Genomic DNA, 20332 nt, shown 5'->3' with positions numbered 1-20332 from the left:
CCGCCGAGAAGGAGAGAGCATTCAAGGCCCTCGAGGTTGAAGTCCAGGCGCGACTCGAGGCCCGCTCCAAGGCTGCCCAAGCTGTGAATGAACAGCTTCGGCTGGCTAAGGAGACTGCGCGAAACTCAACTGAGAGGGCTGCCAAGGCTGAAGCTGTTGCTGAGCCGCTTCGCGAAGAGAATGGGCAGCTTAGATGCAAATTAAAGGCTCTTCAGCATGCTCATGACGCCTTGGCAATGGAAGATGCCAAGAAGCTGCAGGAGATCCTTGACCAGAGGGGGGTGCTTGACCGCACTGAAAGGAAACTCAAAAGCGTCGAAGAGGCTGCCGCCAAGGAAGTTCAACTTGCCAACCTTGATAAAAGCGGAGCCGAACGTGCTTACAAAGAAAGTCAAGCTACCCTCCAATGGCTGCTTCGAGAAGCGTTGCCTCAGGTATCTTTATCTTTTTCTTTACGCTTTCCGCTCGTAATTAGAAAATGTTCTAACTTGTATTCTTTTGTAGGTTGTGCGTCGGGTCCTTTCAGAGACCTCTTATGACGATGCGATGAGCGCAGCCCTCAACGCTTCTCATGAGGATGGGGAGAAGACTGGCTTCCTACTTGGTCTAGGGTTTGCTGAGAGAGGCTTTCCGCCCTCCAACTTCCCTTTATTCAATGTTAATACTGAAGCTGCTTATGACCAAGCTGTGAACCAGTACGCTGCCTTCCCGCATCCAGTGGTGGAGAAGGTGAATGAAGCTGCTGCTGCTGATGATGGGCTAAACATTCTTAAGGCTTTCCTTGGGCAGCCGCTCTCTGACGGTGCTGGTCCAAGCGGAGGTGGCCCTGAAGCCTGATCCTGAAGATCCCTTCCCACTGCTAGGATAGACTTAGCTTTGTATAGATTTCTTTTAGGCGGGTAGTTACCCGGCCACTGTTGTAATATATCATTGAAATATACGATTGTTATTCCTTTCATTGGATTCTTTGCTTTATAAACTTATGACTTGCATACTTAGTTTAAAATAGCAATTTTCCAAGTGTTTAGAATAAGAACCTTTGAACGTGGTTGATAGTGGGTTAAAGTTTCGCTTCCTCCTTCGTGATTGTGCGGGTAGAACCGTCCCTTGCACTTGGTAGGATGGCTAAACTTTAACTTTTATCTAACCTGCGTGTAGGTTTTTCTTACTTTTTGAGGATAAGTTAACCTTTGAACGTGGTTAATAGGTGTGAAGTTTTGCTTCCTCTTTCGTGATTGCGCGGGTAGAACCGTCACTTGCACTTAGTAGGATGGCAAAACTTTACCCATACCTGACCTGCGTGTAGGTTTTTCTTACCTTTTTAAGAATTTTGTTTTGAACCGTTCGACGCGCGGTTGTCGATAGGTTAGTGTTCATTTTCCTTTCATGATTCATGCGGATAGACCGGCACTTTCATTTAATGGAATAATTGAACTCTTCTCCTTCAACTGACCTGCGTGAAGGTTTGCCACGTTATTGGGTTCGTGCGGGTAAGACCGCCTTCCCACGCAACGACTTCACGTAATGTGAATGCCGTCACCAGTGTTGGATAGTTTTAACCGTTCGACGCGCAGTTGTTGATAGATTAGTGTTCATTTTCCTTTCATGATTCATGCGGATAGACCGGCATTTTCATTTAATGGAATAATTGAACTCTTCTCCTTCAACTGACCTGCGTGAAGGTTTGCCTGTTGAGGATAAGTTAACCTTTGAACGTGGCTGATAATAGGTGTGAAGTTTTGCTTCCTCTTTCGTGATTGTGCGGGTAGACCCGTCACTTGCACTTAGTAGGATGGCATAACTTTACCCATATCTGACCTGCGTATAGGTTTACCTTTCCTCTTAATAATTTTGAACCGTCCCACGCGCGGTTGTTGATAGGTTGGTGCAGTTCCCTCGAATGATTCATGCGGATAGACCAGCACTTTCATATGGTAACTTTTTTCCCCTTCAACTGACCTGCGTGAAGGTTTATCATGCTTTTTGGGTTCGTGCGGGTAGGACCGCCTTCCCATGCAATGACGTTTTTTGTAATTATGCGGTGAAAACCGGCATATTAGTGTGTACAAAAGTATAAATGTAAATCATCAGCTTCGACGTTTGAAAGAGAATCATTTCCATTAGAAGTGGCTCTTGGCCTTTTCTGTACAAATTGGAATTGATTACATGCAAACTGTGTAATTGAACTCCCTTCCATGTTGGGACAGGAGTGCCATCGAGCCGACACGCACCTGTTTCGGGATCTCGTTCTTTACGCAGCATGTAGTCTCCATATTGAAGCTGATTTTTTATTCGTGTTTACCCCAGCCATGGTTCCACACGCACCTGCCTACCTGCTTAGCTTTTATTTCGCCACGAGGTGTGCGAGCGTCCCATCTCTGACGAATGTTTCGACCATGTCTTTTACGTCTATGCATTCTTCAGTGTTGTGGCCTTTTGTTCTGTGATAGTCACAGTACTTGCTCCGATCAGCATCGTGACGATGTCGGATTACTGGAGGCTTTGGCCATGGGAGCTCTTCAGTAGCAAATATGTCAGTGACGCTTTTGGTAAGTGGCGTCCATCTGGAGTTCCGGTGCAGCTTTACATTATCCCTTTCACCCAATCGGTGCTGTAAGCCGGATGAGGTGTCAAAGTTTACCCTTGACTGCCAAATGCCTTGCTTCCGTTTTTTGTTCAATCGGGCGGTGAGGACGTTGTCCTCTCTCGTCCTCTGGGTGTAAAGGTTTGTGCTCTGCGGAAGGTCTCTACCCAGTTGCTTCTCCGTTTCCGCATAGCGTTTGGCTGCTGTCATGATGCCATCCCATGTGGATGGCATTCCATCTTTACCCGTTAGGGTGCGGATAAGCTCTGGGTCCTGCGCGCCCTGGATGAAGGCTGCGCGAACAAGATCCTCGCTGATATTGCCCAAACTTAACTTCTTTGAGTTGAAGCGAGTGATGAAGTTTGGCAGAGATTCATCTTCTTCCCGTATGCATTTGAGGATTGTCCATTGCTCATCGGTATACTTTCGCTGCTGGCTGAAGTGTTGGCTAAACTTCTGCTGGAAGTCTGCCCAGTCGTAAATGTGGTTAACCGGTAAACGATCAAACCAAACCCTAGCAGCCCCCACCAGCGTCATTTGAAACATGTAACACCACGTGGGTTCCGTCCAGTTGCTGACGGTTGCCCCTGCTATGAACCTGTTCAAATGGTCGTCTGGGTCGGACATACCATCATAAGTGCCTATGTTGGGCATTTGTTTGGCACTTTTTGGGGCAATTGCTTCCGCAATGTCCCTTGCAAATTTGGACGTTCCCGCATTTGCAACGTTCGGTCTGAACGTTTTGGAGAAGTCTCGTGAACTTCCACCTGTGCTTTTTGGTTTGAAGGCTTGTCCAAAATGCCTTCTCGGTTGGGAGTCCGTTTCCTTACGCTTCCCTTTTGCCCTATGGCGAGGGTTCGCGTCGGAGTCGGATTCCTCCGAGTCATTGTCCAAGTATTCTTCGAATTCGTCGGCCTGTTGGACGGAACGCAAGCGTTCGTCCAACTCAGCTTGGAATTCCTTTTGTCGTGCCTCCGCCCATGCCTTAACTTCATCGAGAGTTTGGCGGGGGAGTCTTGTTCGTTTTTCAAACTGGGTATCGGTGAATCCCAGTGGGCGATTATTTACTGCACTTGCCCCAGCTTGGGTAACTGGGGTAGTGTTCGTAAAATTTACTTCACTTGCCCCGGCTTGGGTAACCGGGGTAGTGTTTGTAAAAACTGTGTTGCCGGTATTCCCTCCAGTAGCTGGGGTTGTGGTTACCGGAGTTTCTTTAACCATCTTTCTAGAAGTTTGAAAAAACTGGAGAAAAATGAAGTTCTAGCTTTATGCACGGATGGCGCCAATGAAGAAACACTAACCAGACCCCGGGCAGATTACTGGTAACCTGGGGGTTGGAGAGCAGTTTCCCACGAGGGGTTAGACCCTTGGAAGATGGTTCTTCTGATAACCTGCAAAACAGACACCGTGAGCTCGTCACTGAGAAGGGGGGGGTTCCTCCTTGTGACCACCCTCCGGCGTGAGAATCAGACTAGATTGCTCTTTAAATATAAAAGTATATTAAGAGATTGCTAGAGCAGATATCAGGTATATATGATAAGATAAGATGTTGTAAGATGATCATACCATTGGGGTATTTATAGCCGAAGGTAGGTTTCCAAGGGGTTTAGCCGGCCCAACACGCTACCAACTGTAACCTATGCACGTGCCTTGCCTGTGAGTGGTGGATAGGTAGCGGCTGACACAGAGCAGGCGTGTCGTGCACTCTTCCTCTTCTGCCAACTACAGGCTAGGCACGTGGTATGGCAGGAGTTGGTGGGTAGGCGGCGGCTATTGGTCACAGTGCTGTGGCGTGCTGTCTGCCATGCTGCTGTCAGTGAGCTGTCGCATTCTTGGTCAGATCTTTTGTCTGTACCTCGTCAGGTATCACACAAAAGATCCTCCATCATACGGACTGGCTCATTTAGGCGGGAGTTTTCCCCCTCCCGCCTTTGCTCATTCCTTCAGGTGACACCGGGGAGAGTTAAGTGCCTTGTGCGTGTAGCCATGCTGCGCGGGTGGCCTTCCCTAATGGCTTGTATCCGAGGCTGCGGGGACAGGCGGAGTCCTTCACCATTGGGAGGCATTTCCTGCGGGACCAGCTTGCGTACTGCGCGTAAGGACGTTACGTCTCTGAGCATGGTTGGTCCTGCGGATCCAGTTGGTCTCTGCACAGACGTCCCTGTTTAAGGTGAGTCTTGCGGGTCCAACTGGGCTCTGCTGGGACCTACCTCTTCACACTAGTAATACGTTTTGGGTTATCTCTAGTCTTTGTATGCTTAAAATAGTTTACTTGGATGATTTTATTTGAGACCTCGTTGATAGAATTTGATAATTGAACAAAAGACTTCGTCAACCACATGCATATGGCTTAGAAAATAGAAAAAAGATAGGGAATAAAAAAAAATGTTTCGTGCATGCATGGATTTACTATACTAGAACTAAAATTTGATAATCAAGTGATACATTCGAATACCGAATATTAGTGAACCAACCGAAGACAATTTTAAATACTACACATACTCAGGGTCCATAGATATAAAAAGTAAAAACGAAATTATTGTTACATTATTAAAGCGTGTAGTGATTACTTGCCTTCTAGCTCTGTCGCCCTACCTACTCTCTCTGTGGATGGGGACTGTGTGCTTAAATGTATCCGATCATTTCCTAAAGGGACCTCATGCGGGAGAGACGGGATGCGGGCGCAACACTTGTTGGACGCTCTTAGTGGTGAGGGATCAGTGACTTCCATGGGTCTGCTCTCAGCCATCACTGAAGTCGTCAACTTATGGCTAGGGGGTCTGTGCCCCAAGGTGCTCGCTGTGTTTATTGCTTCAGCCCCCCTTACCCCTTTATTAAAGCCGGATAATGGAATTCGGCCCATTGCTGTGGGGGCTATCTGGCGTAGGTTGGTTTCTAAAGTGGCTATGAAGATGGTTGGGAAGGAAATGACTCAGTATTTAGGGGACTTTCAGTTTGGGGTGGGAACTTTAGCTATGCTTACTGTAGACTTCTCCAACGCCTTCAATATGGTCGACAGCGCAGCCCTTCTCCGGGAGGTTCATCATCATTGCCCGTCTATCTATCTATGGGTCCAGTTCCTTTATGCCCAGCCGGCTAGGTTGTACGTTGGTGATGACTGTATAGGGGCTACTACTGGGGTTCAGCAGGGAGACCCCCTTGGGCCCCTCCTCTTTGCCTTAGCATTACACCCTCTTGTTATTCGAGTACAAAATGACTGTAACCTCCCATTTCATGCTTGGTACTTGGATGATGGGACTATTATTGGTGGTGCCAACGAAGTCGCTAAAGCTCTAGACATTATCAGCTCGGAAGGGCCATCATTGGGGCTGCAACTTAATATTAAGAAAACCGAGGTTTTTTGGCCAGCGTGTAATGGGGTGAAAGTCAAAGATGGGCTTTTCCCTAGTGGGATTGGTAGACCAGAGAGAGGGGTAAAGCTCCTTGGAGGGGCTGTTAGTCGAGATCCCTACTTTATTAAGGAGTTGGCGAGGCGGAGAGCATCTCGTGCGGTTGATCTTATGAAACTCTTACCTTGCCTTAGGGATCCCTAGAGCGAACTCCTCCTGCTTAGGTCTTGCATGGGGGTTGCTAAGTTGCTTTTTGGGTTACGAACATGCCACCCCCATATGATGGATGATGCGGTATCCTGTTTTGATAAGGGGCTTCGAGAAGCCATCGAAGACATAGTTGTATGTGGAGGCCCGTTCTTTGGTGATCTTCAGTGGCGACTTGCATCTTTACCGATGCGCTTAGGGGGTTTAGGCCTTCTTTCGGCTCATGATGTTGGGGTTTACGCTTTTGTAGCGTCGAGGGCTCAGTCTTGGAAGCTACAGAATCACATCTTAAGGAATAGCGGAGTTGTCGACCTGGACTCAGACTACGTGCAGGCCCTGGAACGCCTAAATGGCACTCTCCCAGACTTTGACATTGGCGGCTTTTCTAATATGGACACCGCCCCACCAAAGCCTCAAAAAACTTTGGCGAATGCCCTTTTTGGCAAAATCGCTCAGAGCTTGGGAGAAGTTTTTGGATTGTCTCCCCGACAGAAGGCGGTTATTGAATGCTTACAAGGTCCTCATGCCCAAGATTTTCTGACCGTTATCCCGATTGATGGCTTGGGCCAAAGCATGTCTGCGGTCGAGTATAGGGCCATTCTTAAGTACCGTTTGATGGTCCCAATGTACCCAGAAGACGAAACATGTCCGATCTGCCGTAAGGCTTGCCTGGATAAATTCGGAGAGCATGCGGTTCATTGCAAGGAGATGCCTGGGTTCAAATACCGACATGATTGGGTGCGGGACGTTCTTTGGGACATCTTAAGGCGAGCTGAGATATCAGCTAAAAAGGAAGCCCCCGTAAACTTCCTTACAGACCCCACGGAAGGGAGATCCACTCTACAACCGGCAGATTTGCTCGTCTTTGGTTGGGCCGGGGGAAAACACGCTTGTGTTGACCTCACAGGGGTATCTCCATTAGCTGGTTTGAGGGATAATGGGTTTGTAGCTGGGCAAGCAATGAAAAGGGCTGAAACGAAGAAGGTGGAGAAACATGCTAAAGCCTGCGAAGAGAACCAACATGTTTTTGTCCCTTTGGCTTTTGATACCTTTGGCTCCTTGGCACCGGAAGCTATCTGTTTCCTAACCATGGTCCAACGGGTTGTGCATAGCAATGTGTCGACTCCAAAGGGCAGGGGTATGTCTTTAGCAGGTTAGGGTTTGCAATTCAGAAAGGGGTGGCGGCGCAGCTTGTTGCCCGCCTACCTGCTATGTTGATGTAATATCTATGTTTCTATATAATACGCATGTTATAATTTTTTAAGTTTTAACTTTGAAACGGTTAAGATTTAATAAAATCACGTTCCTAGAGCTCAAAAAAAAAAAAAAAAAATATTAAACACATGATTCTTGAGTTGATGGACCTTGTTTAAAATATTAAGTATGAACGTGGCCAGGTCCGACTTTGTAATTCCTAATCAAAGTCTCCTTCCTAGTTCCTCCCCATCATCCCTTTTAGTATTTGTTTTTCAAATTTTCACGTTTTGTATATTTCAAATAGTATATCTAAATGTAGATATTTTCATTAAAATACACTTTTTAGGCTATGTGTAGTGGAGGGGCTACAATTGGGGCGAATTGTGACACGTGACGTCCAGTCAGCATGGGGTGAAAATTTGTTTTTAGGGTGCAATGGTGTAGGGGCTACAAGTTGGGCCCACAGTGTCTTTTTTTATTATTTTATTTTTATAATTAAAATAATTAAATAAAAACCAATTTATTTAAATAATTAAATAAAAATACAATAAAATTAAAAAGAAATACAAAAAAATACATAACTAAAAAAAATACATAACTAAAAATATTAAAAAACATAACTAAAGAAAAAAAAAACATAACTAAAAAAGAAACTAATATCCGTTGATTGCGAACCATACGTTTGATCGAAACCAGAGAATTGGTAGTTCGGTTGGCTTGATTGCGAACCATACGTTTGACCAAAACCGGGAATTGGTAGTTCGGTTGGTTCGGTTGGCTCGATTGCGAACCATACGCTTGACCGAAAGCAGGGAGTTGGTAGTTCGGTTGGTTCAGGTTGTTTCTAGGGTTCATTTTGTTTATTTTTTGTAAGAAATTGGGTATGATTTATGTATAAAATGGATATAAAATGGAGAAGAAGGGTGTATGTTTATATATATATATATATATATATATATATATATATATATATATATATTTTTTTTTTTTTTCATTTTTTTTATTATTTTTAAAAATTGACCGTTTGACAACGGTCATGTTATTAAAATATTATTATTCATCTTCAACGGGCGACAAAAATACCCCGCCCCCCGCCCCTTTCGCCCAATTATCGCCGAGGGGGGCGGTGTTCCACCAAAAAATCGCCCCTTTTCGCCCCATATTACCGCCCACTATACTTAGCCTTATAACATAATATGTATTCTTTTATTGGATCCAGATCAGAACCAACGAGTTAACAAGAGATTCCAGAAATCATAAAATAGAGATAAAATCACGTTCCAATAGTTGAAATATTCCGTCGAAAACACGTGAAAAGCTCCATGATTGATTTATTAATCAATAAGTTATTAAATATGATATTTTAAAGAGAGTTATATGTTTAAAATGTAACATGTCTCTATCAGTTTTACATCCGAACAGGTTTGATGTTTAATGATGTTTCATTGTTTTCATAGTTTCATGATTTTCACATACGTGTTTGGGCTGGTTACTGGGGAGTTCGTGGCTAAAGACATAAACTTCAGACCTTCGATGTTGGGCTGATGATTGCTTGATTGCTGCTTTGTCGGATTTAGACTTTCATCAAGATTGAAGGTTTCATCATTTGTTGATTTGGTCAGATCGTTGTGTTAATGATCTCAATTTGGTTGTTCACTTGTTCTCGATTGTATTCCTCGGTTCTTGTATTGTTCTTGAGCAAAGAAGTTGTGCTTTAGTGTTAAATAAATAATATGAGATTAAGTGTTTGTGACATTAAACCAAAATCAAGACCTGACACGTCATTTAAAATCGGACGCAGTACCTAAAACATTTGCACCAAGGGGTTGTTTGCTAGCCTTTTAATCTTAATGGTCATTAAGAGGCTACCTCTTAATCATCCATAATCTCTTAATGGTTAAGAGGTAGACATAAGTTTGAATAGTTAAGAGGTAATCATTAAGAGGTGGCCTCTTAAACATTCAGACTTATGGCTACCTCTTTAACCATTAAGAGGTAGCCTCTTAATGGCCAACAAGAGGTTACCAAACAGGCCCTAAGCCTAGATCAAGATTTGGCCTGTTAAAAAGTATTATGCACTTCGAATCAGAATATCCATTTACAAAAATAATTTAAATTAATCGTATACGTTCTATTTGTACTTGTCCCATGGGGCCGGTATGGGCTATACTAAAATTTTGTGACCAAATGGGTTTGGATTCAATCTAATGGGCCAACATCAAAATTACATGTTTTGACATGTTACCCAACCCTCTCGTTATTCCACCTCTAACGATGAGTAACATGTATATAACCTCTAAAACCTCTAATGATGATTAACATGCATATAACCTCTAAATCATATAGAGTAAAAAGGATGTACCTGAGGTTGATTAATTGAGGGTTGGTTCTATTTATAAACAATGGCATGCGTTCTTATGACTCGCAAGGGCCAAAAAACAAAACAAAACAAAACAAAACAAAACAAAACAAAAAACAAAAGAAAAGAGAAGTTCAAGTAGTCTTGGCTTGATGCTCACACTTATTTTCAAGGTCAGCATCTTCTAGTGCCTTAAAAATGACATCATTTGCATAGTTTGATGCTTCGAAAGGATCTAATTTGACTGTTCTCGTCTAATTTGATACCAACTGATTTTGCTATTGAATTTTGATGCCATTTTAGTTGATACCAGTAAGTATAGGGTACAATTAAAATATGGATGCTACTTCCGGTTAGATAGATTGAGAGACACAATTGATGCTTAGCATGTATGAGGTGGAAAAAAGAATTGATCGTTTATGTCACGACGAGTAATAATATTGAGCCATTTTTAATCAACCACAGGTAAAAGTTTGTTTTAATAATAGTTTGATATCGTATGCACCAAATTTTAGTTTTGATGAGAATTGCATATCTTTTACCGGGTTCAAGCGGATGTCCATGATGAACCACACGGTGCGGATGACTTAAAGTATTAAGCAATGAAAGTTACAATAGCATCATAGTACCGAAAATAATGAAGTTGATGTGCATAATTCCCAAGAGGTAACTTATAGCAAGAAAGGTCCAACCATCAAAGTGAACTCACACATTTGAATATCTTATTGAGTTTAGAAGATCATTATCCACTATGCGATGATAGATCAATTTGCGTACTTCCCTTCAGAAAAGTGAACCCACACGAGTCAAGACAAGGCGTGTAGACATAGCATGCAAATGGAGAACACACACCTGTGATCAAATTCTTGCATTCATACTCATGATGGTTACAAAAGTATGTGTTAAAAAATAAAGTGCATCGATAATGTGGTGTGTATGAAATATGTCATTTGATTTATTCAAGTTTATTAGGTCTTTGCATTTACATGTTCTTCAAGTTTACAAGTACCTTTTATTTGCACACCGGGCAATTGGCTTGACGTGCTTTTCATTAGTTCACGTCAAGTTGCCAGCGCTCTTTGAATGAATAGAAAAAAAATACTTAAGAGAGTTTGAAAATGATTATTTTATGGTAACTGTAATGAAATTGATTTCTCACTTTGAATATATTTAACGATTTAAGTATGTGTGGGAAGATGTTTGTAATATGATTTCTCTAGTTACAGAAGATGTCATAAACTCATAATGAGTACAAATTTAACTCTTTATATCACATGCACATCAAAGTCAAAATTAAAAGTTTACAAGTTACAACAATGGCAATAAACACGATAATAGTGTAAAGCATTTCTCGAATATATAAGGTGATTAAAGACGATTTTGAATGTTTACAGGATAATAGACGGCCAAAGGCGTTGATTGTATGCACCAGAAAACACCCATTTGCTAACTTACTCGTTCGAGTTAAAATGTAACTAAAGTCGACTCATTTATAAGTATGATCTCTTGATTTAGGGGCGCTTGCCATGCGGTTTTGGCCCTACCCCTAAATCATTGACCGTGAATTCGCAGTGACAATGTGACATACAAGCACAACTATACAAGGGGACAATTTTGATTTTTATTTAATAAAAAATAAATGAAACACATTTGTATTCTAGCACTATAAAACATAACGCAGTAGTTAGAAACTAGAACAAAGAACCTTAAATCCATTTTTGTGTATAACTAACTGTATACCAAAGGTTCAACCGCTGTCACACAACTTTTACAAAAAATGATTGTCGTATTCAAATATTCCAGTCAAGCTTTGGCTTCTTGAATATGGTGACAAGTAACCGAATCGGTTTAGATCATCAACGAGTTCAACTTCCTCTACAAAATTTGAGTATGATGTACTTGCTGAGACCCCTGACTGCTGATATGTTTGCCATGGGCTTGGAATCTCGTCTTGTGTCAAATACTCAAAGTGCCTTTCTTGTCCTTGTGACTCTTCCTGCATGGTAAAGAACATCATGTTGGTATCGACCTTCGACATTGAAATAGCATGGCGGGGCATTGGGGCCGTTCCCTAATCCGATAACCAAAACTCCCTCAAAACCCGTCCCCATCGGGCCACCTGTTCCCTTAAACCCAACCCTTTTATATTTAATTTAGCAAAATCTTGTGATCAGTGTTATAGAAAGTGATATTCCTAAATCCAAAATTTAAAAAAAGAACCGAGATAAATTAATAAAAAATAAAATAAAAATGATCATAAGTAATTTATAAGAAATAGAAGTGTAGCCGAATTTTCAGGTCCAAATGTTTAAACCTTGATCAACCAAACAAAATATAGGAAATAGGCTCAAAGTGTGAAACCCAAGTTCATCATTTCGGGCCTTTTGTTTTGACCCAAAACTTTCAGGCCCAAGTGGTAAAATAAAAAAAACCCGAATCAAAACCCAGTCTAAAAGCCGAAACTAAATGGTTTTCAAAAATAAAAAAATACATATTTTTTAGTTTTTGGTTCAGTTTAAACCCAAAACCAATCTAAATCTACCCATGCACACCGCTAATAACTACTTGGAGAAATAAGTGCACTTATTTTGCATATTTCAGTAATATTGGTTTTTTAATTGCTTAAAAGGTTTCAAATAGAACAAACAAGTGAATCTAGAAACCGAATCATTACCTTTGATGAATCAAGAATCAAATCAGATGAGGCCCAACACATTGAAGGATTCATAAGACCCGTTGATGAAGTAGGTTCATTCTCTAACGTAGTAGTTTTTTCATAATAGGTCACATGACACGATAAATCACTCTCGTTACCCATACGCGTGCTTGTTTCATGAACCACGGGCTCAATAATAATCCCATTAGAACTACCTCCAACTTCCATAGTTTTTGGTTCGCTCACATAGCTCATCTTTAACTCGTTCTTTTTAATCACACGACACAACACTAATGGTCCCTGGGAATCAAACTCGTTACTACAAGTCTACAAAATTTTTTTTAACAAAATTGTTAATCAATGGTAGGCGCCCTAACCTGTAATCAACTCAATACAAACTGACGTTTTGTTTAAGTGTAAAAAAAACCGGTTCTTATTTGGTCTCGGTTTTGGTATAAACAAAAAAAAAAAAAAAACAAGCAAACCAAACAGGAAATCCGATTTAAACAATGTATAAAAGATTAATAAATAGCGTATCTCAAATTTTGAGTCTAACTATGTAATAATCACAAAAACAATTAAGGGCAAAAGGTTCAAGGCTGAATTCATTATTTTGGACCCCCTTTTTTTTGTCCAAAAGCCCAAATGGTTAAACAGAAAAAACAAAACAAAACCCTTTGTAAAAACCGAAAGAACAAACCGAACGTTTTTCAAAAACCTAAAAACTGAGTTTTTGGTTAGGTTTGAGCCCAAACCGGCCCATGCACAATAATTAAATGAATCAAGATGCACGCTTTATTAAAGTCTTACTTGTAAACTTGGAGTCCTCCGTAAACCTCATCACATAGCCGATACTCGTGCATAAACCAATCGGTTCGATCACCTAGCGGTGCTCTACCGCGATAAAAGACGAGGGTCTTGCGGTAGCCTATTAAACAAGATTTACTCGTCACTTTTCGGTCTTTGCCTGTGGCTTTCCAGTACCCCGATTTTGTTGCTCTATTTGTTCGCGATCCATTTGAATACTTGCGATCGCATGGAACAAAAAAGAACCACTCCGTATCACACTTTGGAAGGAAAGATTTATCTGTTACTAATAAGCAAGTCAGTTAGAAAGTATAATGTGATTAAAGAACTGTGCATTGTACGTTGCTTTATAGATTTAAAAAAAATCCAAGTTAAAATATATCAATTCAATGAGGTATAAAAACTAAGAGGTCGCGCAGGCTTGTTAATGAACCGATGAACACAAACGGAGCATGTTTGTGTTCGTTTATTTAACTTTAACTTAACAAAAGATCAAACACGAACTATTAAATAAACGTGGTTTTCATGTTCGTGTTTGTTCGTTAACAATGTAAACGAGTGGTTCACGAACGTAAGTGACTAAATGGAGAGATATAAAGGAACACAAATGAACATACATTACTGGGCTAAAACCAATTAAAAGTGAACGTGAACCGCAGTGTGTTGGGACTAAAAAGTTATTAAAACTAGACTAAATTGTACATTTGTAATCTGCCTAAAAATTAAAAATACATTTAACGAATGTAAACGGACAAATGTAAACAAACGTAAGCTACAAACACAATTGAACGTAAACGAACAATACTTCCACAGACACACACGAGACATGCTTACATGTTCGTTTGTTTAACTAAATGAACAAAAGTATTTGTTTAAATTCGTTCGTTTATTAAACAAACGAGCTGTTTCCCTCACTGTTCATGAATGGTTCATTGAACATTTGACTCATTTAGAGTTGCATGCACTAGAAATCTTAGAATAATACTTAAAAGATAGAAGCTCACCAGGCAATTCCCATGGATCAAATTTGTACAATTGGATAACCGGAATCACTTCAAGTTCGAATTCAAGCCCTTCAACCTTCCGTTTAAGGTAATACCCGATCAGTTCTTCATCTGTCGGGTAAAACCGAAACCCGGGTGGCAATGACGCCCCACTCATAATCTCCAACTCTAGAATTCAATAATATACAGAAAATTTGGAAGTAAATTAAAGAAAATTGAAAGTAGCAATTGGACATGATCTGAAAGATCCAAGAAGTCCATAGAGATGGGTTTAATTTATACAGCAGATAAAAGTTAGATTTTAAATGAAAAGAACAAAAACAGCGAAAGTGGGTTCACACATAAACGGTTATTCCCGCGAAAAGGCTGTCGTTGAGTTTGTGCATTACTTTTGTGGCAATCTATTTAAAAAAGATTTACATACATTTTTTGTGCTCTAACAATATCTCGGTGACTTTTTTTACAGGAGGTCATCGGTTTGAGTGTCGTTTGTGACAAAATATATATAAACACATGCATCTATATATATATATATATATATGGGTACACTTATTAGTAGTTTTAAATGTATACATGTAATGACCGTATAAGTGTACGTACGTAGTGCATAAAAGATAAGGACGTATAGTAGATTAGAAAACAACAAATTTAAAAATCATCTCATGTATTATACTTGGTATGTAAAAAAAAATTCAAGAAAAATTGGTTTTGTGCAGTTGGACATCTAGTCTACTGACATGAAATGATGATTAAGGTTTGAAATCTTGATTCAAGTGGGTTGTCTCACAGTGGTGGGTTTCTTTTTGATAGTGTTCCTGGGCGATGGAGTGTTAAAATCAGTATGGATGATTGATATTTTTATCTTAGAAAACTTACTCGGATGTTTGGGGTAATTCTAAACGCCAATAAAAAAATTTAAATTGGGTTTGTATTGCACAATGTATATGATGTGTTTACCGAGAATAGACAGATTGAAGATTCAAAGAGTTAAACCAACTTCTTCTGAGTTATGCTGAAAACATTATAGCATAATCTACCTTACTTCTTGTTAGGCCACCCGTAGTGGGTGCGGGGTCTGGGCGAAGAGGGGCCACAACACCAAACCACCCCCCCCCCCCCCCCCGCGAAATGTTGGGCGAGAAGAGGGGGCGCCGGGTATTTGTCACTGGCTTTGTGTGTGCGCATATATTATTATATATGTGTGTGTGATATATATATATATATATATATATATATATGGGGCTACAACACCATTACCCTCAAAAAACAAAAACATACTCTTTGCTGACTGGACGTCACATGACGCAAATCGCCAATTTTGTAGCCCCTCCACTACACATAGCCTTTGAAGGATTAATCTTGAATTCTTAATAAAGTTGAGGGCTTATTTAATTATGTTTTAATTTAATTATTTGATTATAATAGGTTTAGGAAATGTTTGCCTTGTAGAGGAAGTTTAGCAATTGTCTTGGAAATAAAGTTTAGTAGGTCTATAAATATGGTCTAGATTATTAGTTTTATGTTAGAGAGAGTTAAGAGAGAGTCAAGAGAGAGTTAAGGAATCTCATCTTCATGTACGTTTGGTAAGTTCGTTTGATTATATGAAAAGAGTCGAGAATCATTACCCCAATATCACGTATTTGTTTATTTAATAAGTTTGTTTGATTCGATTGTTTGATCCGTCTAGGCTAGCAGCCATAGGGTAAACTTCATATCCTAATTTGTGATATGACCTTTCATTCAAAATATTATATTTTGCAAATGATTATGTTGGTAGAAACATTAATCAATTATATTTTTAAAATCGTATAATTACACATATTTCTCTCTACTATTTCTGATTACATTTTCTTTTTTCACAATATACAAGTCAAGTACGTATACAATGTACTATTGGAATGGTATAACTTTGGAGAGACAACTACACAGTATGAATCAAATTACACGTCAGCTTGAGTCAGACAAACACACTTTCGTGCCATTTACCCTGTTATTATTATAATGAGTTATAACTTAAAGCAGTACTGTCGACTCACCATCAACCAAAAGGTGCATCTCCCGTCTATTTGCCACATCTTTGGACTCTCAAATCCTTTTTCCACACCCATAATATCTAATTACAGAACAATTCCATTACACCAACTTGTACTTACCTTCCTATATGGCGGTAATTTCTGTCTGAGACAAAACACAACACATAAATATCTAGGTTTTAAGCTGGTTAATTTAACATGTTTATTACATATGTATGTGCCGGGGTACAATATGTTTAATAAATGGGTTGGATAAAAATATGACCCGTTTAAATTAAATATATTTTGATGTTGTGAGTAACCCAATATAATTCATATACTAGCCTTATCCTCGCGCGATGCGGCGGGGTATGCACACAAACATGTTATCGGATGCATAATCGGTGTTAAAACGTGTATTATGAACAAATTAGTGTATAACTGGGTTTTCAAAAATTTAAACTTTTTTTATAATATCTAAACTCATTTGGCTTACATCTTGCTACATCTTGCTATAACTCGTACCATAACGATATCGATTTGGTACCGTCGGTACCAAAGTTTTGAGTTTCGAGATCGGTACGGCACAACATTTCCCGAATTTTTACCTTCGGTGCCGGTACTATCCCGGTACCGGTACCAAGAATCATTTTGCTTATAATACGCACATCGATATTTAGTAAATCATATATTGAGACGTCAACAAAAATAAACACGTCGTTATTGTATGTTTGAATTTTATTAAAACTTATTATATTCAAAGATATAAAAGAAAAACGAAGAAAAAGGAAAATAGTTGAAAATATAGGTAAACTTAATGGGATGAAAGAGTAATTATTAATTAAATTTACAAAAGTTGAGTATAGTTAAAGGGTTAAATTTTTAATTATATTTTGGTTCATAATTGCATATTTGAGTTGTACTCTTATGCTTAATTGACTTGTACATTATAATAAACACATCAAAATAAAATAAAGTTTACATTGAAACGTCAACAAAAATAAGCACATTGCAACGCTAAGTCCGTTTTTTTAATATAATATATAAAAAGATATAGAAGAAATAAAAATTTTAAATGAATTTATCAAATAAATGGGTAAATATTAGGGGTTTATGTGTAACTACTTAATAAATTTACAAAGTTTTGTTGAAGTTGAAGGACTATATTTGTAACTATTTTTAAAGCAAATATTCTTAACAGGTTTCATGTTCAAAATACTATACTACCCCTAAAATTTCAAATTTGTATGCATTGCATTAGTAATTGTACTCTTAAAATTTAAGAGGTCTTTCACTCATGCATTATAGTAGAGATAAAAGTGATATTAAGTGGGTCGACCCAAAACACAATACTAATGTGAGATGATATTAAGTATATATATTTGAGTTAATGTTGATGTCTTTGACACATATAAATATATCGGTAAGTTAGTGTTCTTTTATTTTAATCCACAATCTTACAATTTGTTAACTTGACATGATTGAAACCTGATAGACAACTCTGGAGCCTGGATGTAGTCATTTATCATCTTCGAAAAGAAAAAGATAATATGCTGGAAATAACATGAAGCTTGATGATGACAGCTTAAAGCTTTTGATATGTCTTCCCTTTTTTTAGTTTCATTTCATACATGCTTTAAAGTCGTCAAAGTGTTTAAAACTATTAGGTGGGACCAAAATGTCATAAGTTAATGTTAGGGAAACCTAAATTTGGTAAAAACCAAAATAATATATACATTCTTGTAACCACATTGCCTTTTAGTTGTATTGATATTGTTTATAACACTCATAAACCTAACATTTTTTAAATAATAAAAAAAACAAACTTGAATAACAAAAAATAATAATTGTGAGCAGTTGTCTGGAACGAAAGTTTTCTGTCATCATTATTCATTGTTGGAAATTAATCAAATTTTGAATGTATCATCTAAGTTAGTTTCTTTATTTCATTTGATTAATTTTGTGATTCTTTATTGATCTTAATACTTTTAGTTTTTTCTTGCAAAAATTAAGAAAGTTCCACCTTTGAATTTTGGGAAAGAATGTCTTGCTTGAGTTATTTTGATATAAGACTTGGTATCAAGTTCAACACAAGATTCCAAATACAAGTCCTTCTTGGAATACTCATTTAGTTGGTGAAATTTCCCAATTCTATTTGCGAGATTCTTGTAACCATGTGAGAAAATCTACATTTTATTATTTCTTGAATTGTAATGATTAGTAATTTGTTTGTGCATGGTACGTACGGTGATTGATTACTTGTACATACTTTTTGTAAATGGTACAATGATTAGTTACTTATACACACTTTTTGTTGTATTAATTTTATTAGGGAAAATTCTCAAAATAGGCGTTTATGAATACGTTTTTAGGTTTTAGGTGTCATTTCCAATAAATTCTTAAAATAGGTATTATAAACTAGTCGTGACGAATAGTTTATGATTACCCACGAGTAGTTTGTATAACCAATTAAAACTTGCCACGTGTCTATAAACTAACCGTAACGACCAGTTTCACTAATCATCTACTCGTAAAGATTAAATAAGTTTAAAGCCTCGAAATCAACGCCCACGAGTAAATAAGATACCATTTAGTCGCGACGAGCAAATTCTAAAACCTTAAGAGTCGCGAGTAGTTTGTCAAACTAACCACGACGATGAGTTTGACTACCAAATGCATCTAACTGGTTTGTTTTATAACACACTAACCGGAATGGTTAGTTTGTTTGGTCAACTAGTGTAACATCCTAAAAATTTTAATGATGAATAAAGGAAGTTATGTTTAGTGATTTCGCGTAATTAATTAATATCGGGTAGGGAGCGGGTCTTGGACTTGGATTAATTGAGAGGGGTTAAATGAGAATGGGATTTCAGGGATATAAATACCCCCAAAATCCCAAAATATCTTCATTTTTCACCAAACTCCCTAACACTCCAAAAACACACACATACCACGCTAACTTCGCCGCCGGACCGAAGGCAGATCCGGGCAGATCCGGCAGACCCGAGTGAGAGAGAGTGCGATTTGATAAGCAAGTAAACGAGATCCAAACAAGCCCAAAAAGGTATGATTCTTGATCTTTGAAGTTTAAAGATCCAAGCTTGTTAGTGTATAAACGACCAAAAATGGTCGGGTAGCGTAGTGGGTGATATTGAACCATAGCAAGGGTGTTAAAATCGCTCGAAATGCCGATCAGAAACTAAAACAGCGGCTGCCTGGGCAACTTCGCCTTCATCTGGGCAACTTCGCCTTCAAAGTGACGAACTTCGCCTGCAAGCTAAGTTCGCCTGATGAACTTCGCCTGCAAGCTAAGTTCGCCTGATGGCAACTTCGCTGTAAAGTTAAGTTCGCCTAACTGGTAACTTCGCCTGAGGCCAAGTTCGCCTGATGACAACTTCGCCTGAAGCCAAGTTCGCCTGATGGCAACTTCGCTGTAAAGTTAAGTTCGCCTAACTGGTAACTTCGCCTGAGGCCAAGTTCGCCTGATGACAACTTCGCCTGAAGCCAAGTTCGACTGATGGCAACTTCGCTGTAAAGCTAAGTTCGCCTAGCTGGTAACTTCGCCTAAAGCTAAGTTCGCCTAAGGTTAACTTCGCCTAAAGTCAAGTTCGATTAGAAAATAAATTAAAAATCTAATGAAAAATGTGTTAAGACAGTTAATGGAAATAAAATTTTTCCAAGCTGACCTGGCAGCTCGACCCCAGCCAGGGGCTCTGCCCCTTGGACCCTGCTAGGGGCTGCCGCCCCTAGACCCCGCTGCCAGGGGCGCTGCCCCCGGACCCCCGTTCGTTGTGGGTAGTAATTAAGACTAGAAAGATATTATAAGTAGTGATAGTTAAATTGATATGTATACTTGTTATACAGTCAGCCGTGCACAACTGAAGAAAGGGATTACGATCAACGGAGAACGTAACCGTGTTCAGGTGAGTTTCTAGCCCCATTTATGTGTTACGTTTTCGGGGCTGTGTGCATACTCAATATGTTTGTTAATACACTTATCCTAAGAGATAAGTGTATGCCCTATGTGGATAATGTGAAATGTATGAATGATTGCTTGATAGTACGTGAACGATCTTCAGATATTGCACGTACTGTCAGGTTGTAACGCTATGTATAAGGTAAGTATGTTATGTATGTTTATGTGTATGAACATGAT

The 20332-nt window shown here is 39.3% G+C and overlaps 1 protein-coding gene across 1 annotated transcript; it reads right to left on the bottom strand.

The window, feature by feature from the left end:
* Positions 1-11427: 11427 nt before the first annotated feature.
* On the bottom strand, positions 11428-14562 carry LOC143613985 (NAC domain-containing protein 71-like). Its single transcript, XM_077087552.1, has 4 exons — positions 14165-14562; positions 13172-13440; positions 12372-12653; positions 11428-11693 (listed from the first exon to the last, which is right to left on the bottom strand). Exons 1-4 carry the CDS (start codon positions 14319-14321, stop codon positions 11466-11468), a joined length of 936 nt encoding a protein of 311 aa, XP_076943667.1. The 5' UTR covers positions 14322-14562; the 3' UTR covers positions 11428-11465.
* Positions 14563-20332: the final 5770 nt, after the last annotated feature.

Source organism: Bidens hawaiensis, unplaced genomic scaffold (genome assembly GCF_021521415.1).
Source record: "Bidens hawaiensis isolate Kalapana, Puna unplaced genomic scaffold, B.hawaiensis_p1.1 tig00038597_1, whole genome shotgun sequence".
In the NCBI taxonomy this organism is placed as follows: domain Eukaryota; kingdom Viridiplantae; phylum Streptophyta; class Magnoliopsida; order Asterales; family Asteraceae; genus Bidens; species Bidens hawaiensis.
Note: the sequence above shows the minus strand (reverse complement) of the source record. Positions and strands in the feature narration are given on the sequence as shown.

Coding starts and splice junctions, on each gene's coding strand:
- LOC143613985 (XM_077087552.1), bottom strand. CDS start 14,321: ATGAGTGGGGCGTCATTGCCACCCGGGTTTCGGTTTTACCCGACAGAT. Junction 13,441..14,164: donor TGATCCATGGGAATTGCCTG/GTGAGCTTCTAT, acceptor TATTAGTAACAG/ATAAATCTTTCCTTCCAAAG. Junction 11,694..12,371: donor TGATTCTTGATTCATCAAAG/GTAATGATTCGG, acceptor TTTACCATGCAG/GAAGAGTCACAAGGACAAGA.